General features: G+C 41.6%; 1 protein-coding gene across 7 annotated transcripts in view; it reads right to left on the bottom strand.

Annotated features, from left to right (window-relative positions):
- Positions 1–12,048, bottom strand: part of LOC134355019 (centrosome and spindle pole-associated protein 1) — a 187,202-nt gene extending 175,154 nt beyond the window's left edge. For 5 of the 7 annotated variants that reach the window (XM_063064662.1, XM_063064671.1, XM_063064680.1 and 2 more), the window contains exons 1-2: positions 11,935–12,048; positions 6,472–6,584 (exon numbers count right to left, since the gene is read on the bottom strand). In XM_063064662.1, coding sequence (XP_062920732.1) covers positions 6,472–6,584; positions 11,935–12,022 — 201 coding nt within the window. In that variant the 5' untranslated portion in view covers positions 12,023–12,048. Of the gene's footprint in view, positions 1–6,471; positions 6,585–11,651; positions 11,902–11,934 lie in introns of those variants that run through there. The other 2 variants (XM_063064690.1, XM_063064699.1) reach the window with 2 other exon arrangements.
- Between the last annotated feature and the right edge of the window lie 2,511 nt (positions 12,049–14,559).

The raw sequence follows: 14,559 nt of genomic DNA, 5'->3' as shown, positions 1-14,559 counted from the left end.
GCCTGACAGTGACCCAATTTCCTGTGCTCTGCTCCTTTGGCGTAACTACCTCCCTGTAGCTACTACCTATAATCTCCTCATTCTCCCGAATGATCCACAGGTCATCCACCTCCTGCTCCAGTTCCCTAATGCGGTTTGTTAGGAGCTGCAGCTGGATGCACTTCTTGCAGGTGTCGTTGTCAGGGACACCGGAGGGCTCCCTGACTTCCCACATCCTGCAAGAGGAGCATTCCAACATCCTGCCTGGCATTCTCTCTACGCTAGACAATCTGAACAAAAATCTTACCAGAACCTACCCTGGCCTCTACCTGTTCTCGCCGAAGCCTGTTTGAGCCAAAGCCGCCCCACTCTGACTCAGTCCACTCCGACGATGGCCGCTGTATATGGTGGTCTGCTTTTTAAACCTTGGCGCACTACGTCACGCGCCTGCACAGTGCAGACTCTTCTCCCCGAGCAGTTTTTTTTAAAAAAATGACTTTTTCCACCCGAATTCTTCCGCTCACTTCTTCAGCTACTTGCTTCGACTGAGCACCTACGCTCCATCCACCAGAAAAATCAGGAACTCCCAGTGGGCACCCATTTTAATTCCACATCCCATCACAACATGTCCATGCATAGCGTCCTCTACGGCCACCTGAGGCCATACTCAGGTTGCAGGAACAACACCTTATGTTTCAACTGAGCAGCCTCCAATCTGATGGCATGAACATCTATTTCTCAAATTTCTGGTAATGCCCACTCCCCCACTTCACCACCTCCCAGCCTCTCTTCCCTCTCTCCTTGCCTGCCCATCGCCTCCCTCTGGTGCTTCTCCCCCTTTTCTTTCTTCCATAGCCTTCTATTAGATTCCCCTTCTCCAGCCCTGTAACTCTTTCACCAATCAACTTCCCAACTCTTTACTTCACCCCTCCCCGTTTCACCGATCACCTTGTGTTTCTCCCTCCACACCCCACCTCCCACCACCCCCCCCAGACTTCTAACTCTGACTCCTCATCTCTTTTTCTCCAGTCCTGCTGAAGGGTGTTGATGCAAAACGTCAACTGTACTCTTTTCCATAGACGCTGCCTGGCCTGCTGAGTTTTTGCAGCATTGTGTGTGTTGCTTGAATTTCTAGCACGTGCAGATTTTCTCTTATATCTGTTAGGGATAGCCAACATGACATTGTGCAAGATAAGTCATGTCTAACCAATCTTATAGAGTTTTCCGAGGAAATTACCAGGAAAGTTGATGAAGGCAAGGCAGTAGATATTGTTTATATGAACTTTAGCAAGGCCTTTGACAAGGTCCTACATGGAAAATTAGTTAAGAAGGTTCAATCGCTTGGCATTCAAGATGAGGTAGCAAATTGGATTAGACATTGGATTTGTGGGAGAAGACAAGAGAGGGGTAACAGATAGTTGCCTCTCTGACTGGACGCCTGTGACTAATGGTGTACCGCATGGAATGGTGCTGGGTCCATTGTTGTTTGCCATCTATAACAACGATCTGGATGATAATATGGTGAACTAGAACAACAAATTCGACACCAAGATTAGGATGTAGTGGATAGCAAAGAAGACATTCAAAGCTTGCAGTAGGAGCTGGACAAGCTAGAAAAATTCCCTGAAAAATGACAGATGGAAATTAATGCGAACAAGTGTGAGGTGTTGCATTTTGAGAGAACCAACCAGGAGAGGTCTTATATGGTGAGCAGTAGGGCACTGAGGAGTGTGGAAGAAAAGAGAGATCTGGGAATACAGATTCCTTGAAAGCGATGTAACAGGTAGATAGGGTTGTAAAGAAAGCTTTTGGCACACTGGACTTCATAAATTAATGTATTAAGTTCAGGAGTTGGGATGTTATACCAAAATTGTACAAGATGTTGGTGAGGCCTAATATGGAGTATTGTGTGCAGCTTTGGCCACATACCTACAGGAAAGATATCAATAAGACTGAAAAAGTACAGAGAAAATTTATAATTATGTTGTCGGGACTTGAGGAGCTGAGTTATAGGGAAAGAGTGAAAAGATTAGGCTTTATTCCCTAGAGCATAGAAGATCGCGAGGAAATACAGATATGCAAAATTATGAGTGGTATCGAGTAAATGGAAGCAGATTTTTCCACTGAGATTTGGTGAGACTACAGCTAGAGGCCATGAGTTAAGGGTAAAGGTGATATGTTGAAGGGGAACATAAAGGCCAACTTCTTCAGAGTGAGGCGAGAGTGTGGAATGAACTACCAGTGCAAGTGGTGATTGCAGTGTCAATTTCAACAACTAAGAAATATTTGGATAGGTACATGGAATGGAGGGGTATGGAGTGCTATGGGGCGGGTGCATGTCTACAGAACTAGACAGATTAATGGTTTGGCACAGACTAGTTGGGCTGAAGGGTCTGTTGCTGTGCTGTAGAGTTCTATGACCATGGGCTCTTATCTCGTTAAGCAGCCATGGGTGGCACCTTGTCAAAGGCCTTCCGAAAATCCAAGTAAACTGAGTAAACAACGTAATTGGACTTCAACTACTGCACAGAGCCTTGTCATCTTCAGAAGTTTTCGGATGACCCTGCCATAGTTGGATGCATCAGCAAGGGAGATGAGGCTGAGTACAGGGCTAAGGTAGGAAACTTTGTCACATGGTGTGAGCAGAATTATCTGCAGCTTAATGTGAAAAAGACTAAGGACCTGAGGAGAGCTAAGATACCGGTGACCCCTGTTTCCATCCAGGGGGTCAGTGTGGACATGGTGGAGGACTACAAATACCTGGAGATATGAATTGACAATAAATTGGAATGGTCAAAGAACACTGAGGCTATCTACAAGAAGGGTCAGAGCCGTCTCTATTTCCTGAGGAGACTGAGGTCCTTTAACATCTGCTGGACGATGCTGAGGATGTTCTACGAGTCTGTGGTGGCCAGTGCTAACATGTTTGCTGTTGTGTGCTGGAGCAGTAGGCTGAGGGTGGCAGACACCAACAGAATCAACAAACTTATTCTAAGGCCAGTGATGTTGTGGGGGTGGAACTGGACTCTCTCACGGTGGTGTCTGAAAAGAGGATGCTGTCTAAGTTGCATGCCATCTTGGTCAATGTCTCCCATCCACTACATAATGTACTGGGTGGGCACAGGAGTACATTCAGCAAGAGACTCATTCCACCGAGATGCAACACAGAGCATCATAGGAAGTCATTCCTGCCTGTGGCCATCAAACTTTACAACTCCTCCCTTAGAGGGTCAGACACCCTGAGCCAATAGGCCGGTCCTGGATTTACTTCATAACTTACTGGCATAATTTACATATTACTATTTAACTATTTATGGTTCTATTACTATTTATTATTTATGGAGCGACTGTAACGAAAACCAATTTCCCCCGGGATTAATAAAGTATGACTATGACTAAATGTAGACAATAATACCATAGATATTGGAGCAGAATTAGGCCACTTGGCCCATCAAGTTTGCTCTGCCATTTCACCATGGCTGATCCATTTTTCTTCTCAGCCCATCTTCTGCCTTCCCCTAAATCCCTTCATGCCAACTAATCAAGAGTCTATCAACCTTTTCCCATAAATATACATAAAGACTTGGCCTTCACAGCTGCAACGAATTTCACGGATTCACCATGCTCCAGCTAAAAAAATTACCACTTCAACTCTGTTCTAAAAGGATGCCCCTCTATTTTGAGGCCATGTCCTCTGGTCTTAGGTACTCCCACCATAGGAAACATCCTTTCCACATTCACTCTGGTGAGGCCTTTCAACATTTGATTGGCTTCAATGAGATCCCCCCCCACCCCGCCCATCATTCTGAATTTCATGGAGTACAGGCCCAGAGCCATCAAACACTCCTCATATGATGAGCCTTTCAATCTTGGAATCATTTTTATGAACTTCCTTTGAATCCCCTCCAATGTCAGCACATCCCTTCTTAAATAAGGGGACCGAAACTGCTTACAATTCTCCAACTGAGGGCTCACCAGTGCCTTTTAAAGCCTTAACATTATAAGATTACTTTTATATTCTAGTCCTCTCAAAATGAATGCTAACATTGCATTTGCCTTCGTCACCACCAACTCAACCAGCAAGTTAACCTGCACAAGGACTCCCAAATCCTTCTGTGCCTCAGGTGTAAAGAAAATAAAGATAAAAAAATACAAAGTAAATTCACTTTTGAACAACTTCAAAAATCTTCTAAAATTTTAAGAATATGCAAATAAAACAAGCTTAAAACCTGAAATTTGACTAATAACTTTCAAAATGAAAAAGATTAAAAGCAAGTTGGAACAAGTCAAGCCGATGCTTGGCCATTACTGGAGTGGAATTGGAGTCAAATCAAAGTGGCAAGGCCCGGGGCTGAGAATGGGAAATGAACCCACGTTTGGCCAATTTAAGAGTCTGGCCAGATTGAAAGGGTTGGTTACGGGCTGAATTTAGGCAGCAAGGCCCAGGCCTGAGAATGAGACGATGTTTGGCCATTGTTGGAGTGGACAGGGCTGAACTGAAGTGGTAGGGGCCCCGAGTCCAGGAGCAAGGAACAAGCTGACATTTGGCCAATTTAAGTGTCGGGCCAGATTGACAAAGTCAGGGTGTCAGGGTCTGGGGCAAGGGATGGGTCTTTGTTCAGCTCACTGCTCCGCGACTTTTACTCATCTGGGTGCTGAACTGAGGCTGTGGCCTGCAAATAATGAGCTCTTGGACGGGATGCAGCAATGATCTGGCTTCATGGCTGCACACTCACTTCCGTGAACTTTAGTTCTGAGTGTTATTGTTTACTTTTTCTTGTTTGCATGATTTGTTCTTTTTTCCCCCAGACATTGGGTGTTTGGCAGTTTTTTTTAAAAAAATTCGTTCTATTGAGTTCAGCTGTTTTGTGGCTGTATATAGTACACATGCTTTGATATTAACTATTTTGAACTTTGAAACTTGAAACTGACCAGGTACAAACTCCTGTATATCCAGGTCCTTAATTCATCCCAGAACACTCTTAGACTCAGTGGTAAGTCCAGGAGTGAAGCCTATAGTCAGATGTGTTCACATGTTTCAGCACGTCCTGTACTTACACACAGCAGTGTCCAGAAGAAGAAACATGGAACACACTGACATGTACATAGAATTAGTGAGCAGTTGCATTTTGGCTCAAGCCTTTATTACAACTGATGGAGTAGAGCTGTAATCCAAGAGAAAATAGATAAAGACTGGAAAAAAGTAACATGCAATTTTAGAAAAGTATTTAGGAGGTCTTGCTTCATTATTTGGCATTGACTGAATCCTTCAAGTCATATTGATAAAGCAGGCAATAAACAGAAGATCCAGTTCTCAACCTAAACATTAACCCTGTTTCCCTCCTCACAATTGCCACCGAACATGCTGTGTACTTAAATCAGTTTCTGCTGTTAATAATATTAAGTCAATACATATTTTATTGTGACGTACATATTTTTCTATTGTTCAACTTAATATTATTAACTTAATAGTTTCAGTTTGTTCTAAATTCCAATGGCAAGAACAGGAAATACTGAACAATTTATGAAGAAACCGGATAAACATATGGTTGGTAAGATAGCACTGTTCAGATCATCCCAAGTGCTAATAACTACCACAAAGAACTTGGTAGAAAAAAAACATTTTTACATTAGATATTTCATAGCAACTTTTTATACACTCAACAAAAACAAATGTTACAACAGAACCATAGATTATTTACTTCAGTCCTACTCAAATCCCCTTGCTCACCACTTTTACTAATAGATTGCAGAATTTATTGGTGATATTATACCACACTAAAAGATTTAATCACTTTTGCTGCCAATTTCCAACCCTACTCTCAACTTCACACAGTTTATTTCCACTCCTCCTTTTCTCAATTACTCTGTCTCTGTTTCAGTGATAGGCAAGTACCCAGATTCCATTATAATCCCACTGTAAATGCCTTCTTGTGCACCTTAGCTCTAGTCTAGCTAGAGCCATAATCTCTGGAATCCATTATTGCTCTAGTCACTCAATTTTCACAAAACAATGGAAAGTTTTCTTGACATTGATATTGAACAGCATTGATAAGCATTGTAGACTTCATTGTACATAATGTTTCTTTCAAAACTGCTTCAGAATTTAAGCTATTTACATTGTTCCTTTTTCAGAAAGTTAAGTTTAAGTGTTAACTGATATGCCCACCATCCATGAAAACAGTATTTTAAAAAATGTTTCTGAACCATCTACCTTGGAGTTTTTCACTTTAATGCAAGTTTCTTCAAAAAGGAAAATAAATGTGAAGGATCAAGAACAATCTTAAATGCATTACTTGCCCATGTTTCAATTAAATAACAATAAATTATTAAGGCACAGTCATCAACTACCCAACTAAACAAACATATGCTATATTATATGCCTTGAATTTTATTATATTTTAATGATGTTCTGACTAATATCAACCTCATACAAGCATTTATTAAAATTATTTAGCTATCCATAATTTTATTATTAAACTATTGACTTACTCGCATTTCCATATATGGTGGATCTTGGCCCAGCTTGAGTTTATCTTGTGCTAATTTGGCCCTTTGTTCCTCAAGGAACTTTTCTAATTCATCTGCCATTTTCAGCAAAGTGCCTAAAACATTTAAATTTTAGAAATCACAATTAGTTTCATTGAAAGTTAATCAATTATAACATGCATTATGGGGTCAGTAGGGAAGGTGGTGTGGTCACAAGGAAAATGCTTCTAACAAGCTTCCTAGTTCAGTAAAATAACATCTTTGGGAAAGAAAGTGATGCTCCTCTAGATCAACAGCCTATTGACACTGGCTTATAACTACCATGACAGTAAAGCAATATTATAGATTAGAAGCAGGTCCTTTAGCACAAAACATTTAAATCTTGGAAACTGCAACTTCGTTTCTATCATCACGAAAGATGATTGATTATATGCTTCCAGAGGATTCAGTAAGGAAGGTGGTGTGGTCTTTAGAATCTTGATTCGAAAAAACAATATCTTAAAAGGCATGTATCATGTGATGCAGCTGGGTGAATGTAGGTCCAACAGCACTCAACGCCATCCAAAAACAAACTGCTTGATTACCGCAAACAAGAGAAAGTCTGCAGATGCTGGAAATCTGAGCAACAGACACAAAACGCTGGAGGAACTCAGCAGGCCAGGCAACACCTATGAAAAAAAGTACAGTCAACATCTCTGGTGCTCTTCCCCCCACCCCCGCTTTTTCCTTTTTTCCATGGCCTTCTGTCTCTGTCACCAATCAACTTCCTAGCTCTTTGCTTCATCCCTCCCCATCCAAGTTTCACCTATTGCCTGGCATTTCTCTCTCCCCTCCCACCACCTTTCAAATCTACTCCTCAGCAATTTTTTTCTCCACACCTGCAGAAGGGTTTCGGCCCGAAACGTTGACTGTACTTTTTTTTCCCCATAGATGCTGCCAGGCCTGCTGAGTTCCTCCAGCATTTTGTGTGTGCTGCTTGATTACCACCTGACTTTCTACACTAGACATTCACTCCCTTGACGCTGATGCACTACGATGCACAACAGCTACGAATGCAACATAGCAAATGTATACCCTTTAAGGACAATAGGTCCTAAAGTCACAAGTCACAAATCTGCCTAAATTACTGGGTTAAAATTTCTGAAATCCTTGCCCAAATCAAGGGAAGGCCTTTGCCACATGAACTATAATAGGCCACCACAGCTTGGAAAAAAATGGTAGCTTTTCAAGTACTGTCAGAAACCAATATTAATGTACTCTAAGCTCTAATTTGGATGCTGAAACCATGCAATTTTGGAAATTAGCTCATGAGAAGCAAGAAATATTTTCAGTTGAATTTTACTGTCATCTGACTATACATACATACAAGCAAATGAAACGATCTTCTTCTGGACTATGGTGCACCAACAAAACATACCACGCATAGCACATAAAACAAAACATTACTACAAACAAGTTAATAAAATACTGTTTGAAGTGCATGTAGTGTGCAGCACAGTTAAACATTAAAGTAAACCTAAACAGCTCACTGTCCTAGTGATGAGACCTCAGTGGTGGCAGGATATTCATTTTCACAGCTTCAGGGAAGAAGCTATTACACGGTCTGTCAGTCCTAGTCCTGAAGCTGCTGTACCTCCTACTTGAGAGTAGTAGGTCAAATAGATTGTGGGATGGGTGGTAGGGATCCTCAACAATGCTTTGGGCCATTCATATACAACACTCCCGACAAACGTCATAAATGGGGGTGGGGGGAGAAAGACCCTGGTGATTTTTAACTATCCTCTGTAGGGTCTTGGGGTCTGATGCCTTAGTTTCTGCAGCACACAATGTTAAAGCCAGACAGGACACTGTCAATGGTGCTCCTGTAGAAAGTTGTTACAATGGGGTCAGGGAGCCTTGCATGCCTCAAATCTCCTCAGAAAGTGTAGACACTACTGTACCTTTTTGACTAATCAGGAGGTGTTGTGGCTTCAGGTTAGAATGTCCGTTATGTGCACACCAAGGAAGCGTGTGCTCTTCACTCTCTCCATAGCAGAGCCATTGATGTGAAATGGAAAGTGGTCAACCTGCAAAGTCCATAATCATCTCATTTGTCCACATTGAGACTCAAGTTATTATCACACCACTTGACAAGCTTCTCTACCTCCTCTCTGTATGCCAATTCATCATTGTTGTTGATGAGGCCAACCATTGTTGTAGCTACATCACGTGATACATGCTTTTTAAGATAGTTTTTACGAATCAAGATTCTAAAGACCACACCACCTTTCTTACTGAATCCTCTGGAAGCATATAATCAATCTTTCGTGATGACAGCAAACTTGATGAAATGGTTTGAGCTGAATCTGGCAGTGCAGTTGTGAGTCAACAGCATGAACAGCAGCAGATTGAGCACACAACCCTCGGGGGCACCAGTATTCAGTGTGATGGAGCTTGGAATGTGGCTGCAAACTCAGACTGACAGGGACCTTTCCATCAAGAAGTTACAGAGAGAGCCATTGAATCACAAATAGGACACTTTATCCACCAGTTTGAGGAGCAATTGCGTCAAACACGGTGGGAGAGGACGGAGTGAATAGCCGAGGCTATGGCATCATCAGTGATAAAATGCAGTAAGTCTGCAGAGGCACCTTTAGGTCTTTCAGTTTTTTGAGCACCTTCTCCCTTGTAATAGTAACCGCACTTACTTCTCTTCCCTCACACCTTCAACACCTGGCAAACTGCTAGTGTCTTCTACAGTGAAAACTAATGCAAAATACTCATTTAGTTCATCTGCTATCTCCTTGTCCCCCATTATTTTTCTGGCTTCATTTTCTAGCTGTCCTAAATCTATATCCACTCTCATTTCTCCTTTATTTTTCATATACTTGAAAAAGCTTTTTCTATCCACCTTGATATTGTTTGCTAGCTTGCTTTCATATCTCATCTCCCCCACCCTCATGATTCTTTTAGTTGCTTTCTGTAGGGTTTTTTCAAAAAGCTTCCCAATCCTCCATCTTCCTGCTAATTTTTGCTCTGTTGTATGTCCTCTCTTTTATATTTACATTAACTTTGACTTCCCTTTTCAGTCACTATTGTACTATATTTCCATTTCAGTATTTCTTAAGTTTTTGGAATACATCTATCCTGCACCTTCTTCATTATGAATAGAATCACTAGTATACAGAATATCATGAAATTTGTTGTTTTGCAGCAGTATATTGTAATACATAATAATACTGTTAACATTCAACAGATTTTCTCTTTCCACAGGTGCTGCTGATCCTTTGAGCGTTGACAGTATTTTCTGTTTTGTTGTATGTATGTACTGAGGTACAGCATGGAATCAGCCCTTCCAGCCTTGCCACCCAGTCTAAGCACAGGACAATTTACAATGTCTAATTACCCAACTAACCAGTAGATCCTCAGACTGCAGGCAGAAACTAGAGCACCCAGAGAAAACTCCCATATTTCACAAGGAGAATGGACAGACTCCTTACAGATGACATTGGAATTGAACTCCAAACCCTGGCGCCCCAAGCTGTAATAGTGCTGCACTAACCACTACGCTACCGTGGCATCACAATTTCATTCCAGAAGCCCAAATATAGAAAATTTAGGCACTTCCCTGCAGCAATCAAGAACCGCTGCATTGCAGATGTTATTTTTTGGATCCAACTTAAATGGAGGTTCTCTTCTAACACTCAAGCTGATACAAAGGGATAATCAGGGTATATATGAAAGCATTCTTCAGAGATGAATCTTATTTTGGGAGGGTGTGGGAGGTTTATCCCAATTATCTTGGCGAATAATTATTTATTACTTAAAAACAAACCGTTTCATTAATATACTGCAGATCAAAAATTATGTTCCAATATTTCAACAACATTGGATAATTATGCTGTGTTTCAATATTATGATTTATTCGAGAACAGCAGGGATAAGCCAGTTACAGGCTAGCAAGACTATAATCAGTGGTCTGGTAGTTAATGGAAAAAACTTTTCAAGGGCAGGATTAAACAATACTTGGAATATCAGGTGTTGATCAGGGATGTGGCTTTATTGGTGGTAGATCCTCTCTAACTTGATTTGAGCATTTTGAAGTAAGAAAATACATTGCAGTGCAGCTGATATAATCTACATGAACTACAAGATTTTGGACAATGTCTCATGTGAAAAGTTGCTCAAAAAAGGTTAGCAACCTTTGGATCTTAAGCAACTTGATCAATTGGATCCAAAGTTGGTTTTATAGTAGAAGACAAAGAGCAAAAGTGGAGGGCTGCTTTTGTGATTGGAAAACTGTGACCATTATAACTGTAACAGGTATCAATTCCGGGACCCTTACCATTTGTCATACATGTTAACAATTTGGATACCCGTGGAGAGAGTTTGCATATGACACAAAATTAACGTTGATGATAGGAAGATAATTTTGGACTAAAGAATGACACTGATCAGCTGGTCAGAACAATGGCAGATAGAATTTAACCCCCATAAATGCGGGGTGATAGCTTTTGGTGGGTTTAAAGAGGATAGGGTAATTACCATGAATACTGCTGTGGAACAAAGGAACTTTCATATACAAATCCCCAAAGTGGCAGCAAAAAGAGGTGGTTAAATGGTGATTATTTAGGATAGTGCCCTTTATTAGCCAGAGCACGACATACAAAAGAAAGAGAGAGATCACAGTACAATTTTATAAAACTTTGGTTAAATACAGCTAGCATTTCGTTTGCAGTGCCACAGGAAAGACGCATATACACTGGAAGGAGTTTATCTTTATTCTCGAGTCTAACCACTTGCACCAACATTCTCATTTCACCACAATGTTGATATCAAAACTTTAAACCATCAAACCCCTCTCGACACCCAAAAGTTCCTTCCATAATCCTTTCAACCTTCACCTTCTCAGCTTTTTAAATACACTTCTAGTAACATCATTCCAAGGCAAAACAAACTTCCTATCATCTTATTTAATGAAATACGTGTTCTACTTTGCACTTTCATTTGCCAACTTCCAAGCAGCCAACACCGACATTTACAAAGTACTATCTAAAAAATATAATTTTTCTATATCAAGATGTAAAAGTGGATTATTATTTTTTCAGAACCGGCTGCACAGCATAGCGCACCAGCTGACAAGCAATTTTAGTAAACAATCATCTTCACCGAAACGAATCCAAACTCTACAACCGAGATCTTACCACTAAATGCGAATTTAGGAATTTAGTTTTAAGCAGAACACAAATAAATTCCCGGCCGTTGTCAGGGCAGCGTACGATGACCCGAAGAGACCGCGGCGCTACCGGGGAAGCCGAGTAGCTTAGCAACATCAACAACAACGCTCGCTTTTCAAACCGCTCCGGGCCCGGCAACAGGCCTGTCGGGCAGCACCCAGAACCACGGAACGAAGCGGGGGAAGCGGGCAGAGACCGGGCTGGCGCCCTGCTCGTTCCGGAGGAGACACTCGGACCATCGGCTGCTTACACTCGCCACCACGCCTCGCGCTCGCCGCCGGCGATTCAAATCTGTCTGCGCGAGAGGCGCACGCACCAGCCCGCTCGCTCGCTCCCATCGATTCCTTCGGGTCTCCCCAGGACCAGCGTGCATCACGGCCGCTCGCCACCAACGAGCGTTCGCGTCGGGGGCAAAGCAAAGGGCAAGAGTGGACAGTGCGCGGATAACAGGCGCGGCTGGTTTGTATACTTCCCTCTAAGTCTGGATGACCCATTGTTGAGAAAGGACGAGACAAAAAGCTCTCAATGTCGGTCTCTTTCAATTCATTTTCAAAAATGTTCCAGCTTCTTTTTCATTTTCCTGATAGAAGAACGCAACAGAAGTCATTATTTTGAAGAACAATCAAAATTGTCGGACTCACGGCCCTGGCCGCCTTTTTCTATATGTGTTTTTTTAATCTTGACATTTGCTCCGTTCCAATTGAGTCTGTATCCAGGAGTGATAATCTATTTTCGATGCATTGCAAGTCCTAACCACGCAAGTACTGAACAAAAACTTGTGTTCCAGTTGGTTATTTTGCGAATCGCCGTCTTCATACAAATAAACCATAATTCTATACAGTTCCCTCAGATATGCCTACAAAATCACAGCTTTTCCAATCTTTCAATATTTATATAAACCCTTTTAATTATAACCTTTTCTGTATCCCTCCAAAGTCATGCGTCTAATTGTAACACTACATTCTGCATTCTGTCCTGATCAAAGTTAAAATAAATATATTATCAATGCAAAGGTCTCAGCCCAAAACTTTTCGTGTTATTCACCTTCATAGATGCTGCCTGATCCGTTGAGTTGCTCCAGCATTTTGTGTGTTGTTCTGCATTCTGTTAATGCTTTTCCTAGGTACTACCTCTATATACTGATGTAATGCGATTATCCGTGTGGATGCCATTCAAAGCAGTGTTTCACTATACCTCAGTACGTACATGAGACAATTGCTCCAACTACATTTACTCGAACTGTGATTCTTGTGTGATGGGATCCTGAATTACCCCTATTGACTGTGCTTTTGAAAAGAGAGAGAGAGTTATTTACCACCGATAGCTAGTTTGTAAAAGAGAGAGAGAGAGAGAGAGAGGGGAAGACTAACGGCTGGACTGTCACTTTAAGACACTGGAAGTAACTTTGGATTTCTGCTTAAGCAGAGATAGTACCGAGCAGCTCGTAAGTTGCTATGGTGACTGAGGGTGTTATTAAATGGACAATTGATGTTATGATTTTCGGCATGTTGTTGACACTTTTTTCAAGGATTTTTGCCTGCTTGCATTTCTTCACAGAGAGAGGAAGGGGGAGTTATTTGAATGACAGTTGATGCTCAGTACGGGAAGATAAAATAGGAGGTCAGATGGTACAGACCTCAGACACATGTTTGGACACTGAATGAGCATTGTTGTGCCCGCAGGAAAAGTGGGTTTTGGGCGATCGATCAGGCAGATCGATCCATCGCTCTTGCAGTGAAAAGAGGAAAAGGGTTGACTGGTGGGGAGTTGTCCATGTGTCCACCCTCGCCTGGGGAATAGCTCCACCACAGAAAACCGGTCCCCTTCATTAAAGTCACAGTCGGTGACTTTTAAAGGATTTCGAAGGACAACAAGAAGATCGACGGCGTCAGCTCACCTGAATACTGAAATCACTCCCTCTCCCCCTCTCCATCACTATTCAACTCAATACCATGAACTGAACTGAATTGAACTTTACTCATCATCATAAGACTGTATCTTTTTTTCCCATAGACTTAAAGAAGCTTGGTTTTTCATACATATATTTCCACACTTACTGATATATATAATTATTGCTAACCTGTTTGATTTATCTACATTTATATTACTGTATTGCATAGTTACTAATAAATATTATTGGTTTATAGCAATACTGGACTCCAAAGTGTTTATGTGACACTTGTGCTGACAAAAGATTCACTTGGCACATGTTCCTGCACTGACTCACCAGGCCCCATTTCCAACACTTCCTACTTCATTGGACCCCGACATAGGAGCAGAATTAGGCCATTCAGCCCATCAAGTCTGCTCTGCCATCCATCATGGCTGATTTATTATCCCTCACAACCCCACAACCTTTTCCCCGTAACTTTTAAAACCTTCCTAATCAAGAACCTCCATTTTAAATGTACCCAGTGACCTGACCGCCACAGCCGTCTTTGATGATAAATTCCACAAATTCACCACCCTCTGGCTAAAGAGCAAAAAGCAAGTCAAGCAGGTGGACTTCCACTTGCAGCTCAATGCAGTAATGTATAAATTTTGTGGCTGCCTTTAATTCCTCCTTTTCCCCAGTTTAAACCTTGAATTTTTAACTTTTATTTCTCGGATCTTAGAGGGGAATAGTTGTCATTATGTCATATCCTTTAAGAAGTGGAAATCAGCTTTTGAATCCAGCAATGGAAAGGGAAAAACTTCGAAAGAAAAATCAGAAGATATGCCTGTCTGGGCTGAGCATTTGGAACGTGCGTTGATGGGTCTCGACAACAAAATGTACAATAACACTTCTGAGTTGAAGTCGTTCTGACAGAGTTTTCAGACTGTAGAGGAAAATATTATTTCCTTGAATACTGAGTTTAAAGAATCGAAACGTCAG

Source organism: Mobula hypostoma, chromosome 1 (assembly GCF_963921235.1).
Source record: "Mobula hypostoma chromosome 1, sMobHyp1.1, whole genome shotgun sequence".
NCBI lineage: Eukaryota > Metazoa > Chordata > Chondrichthyes > Myliobatiformes > Myliobatidae > Mobula > Mobula hypostoma.
Note: the sequence above shows the minus strand (reverse complement) of the source record. Positions and strands in the feature narration are given on the sequence as shown.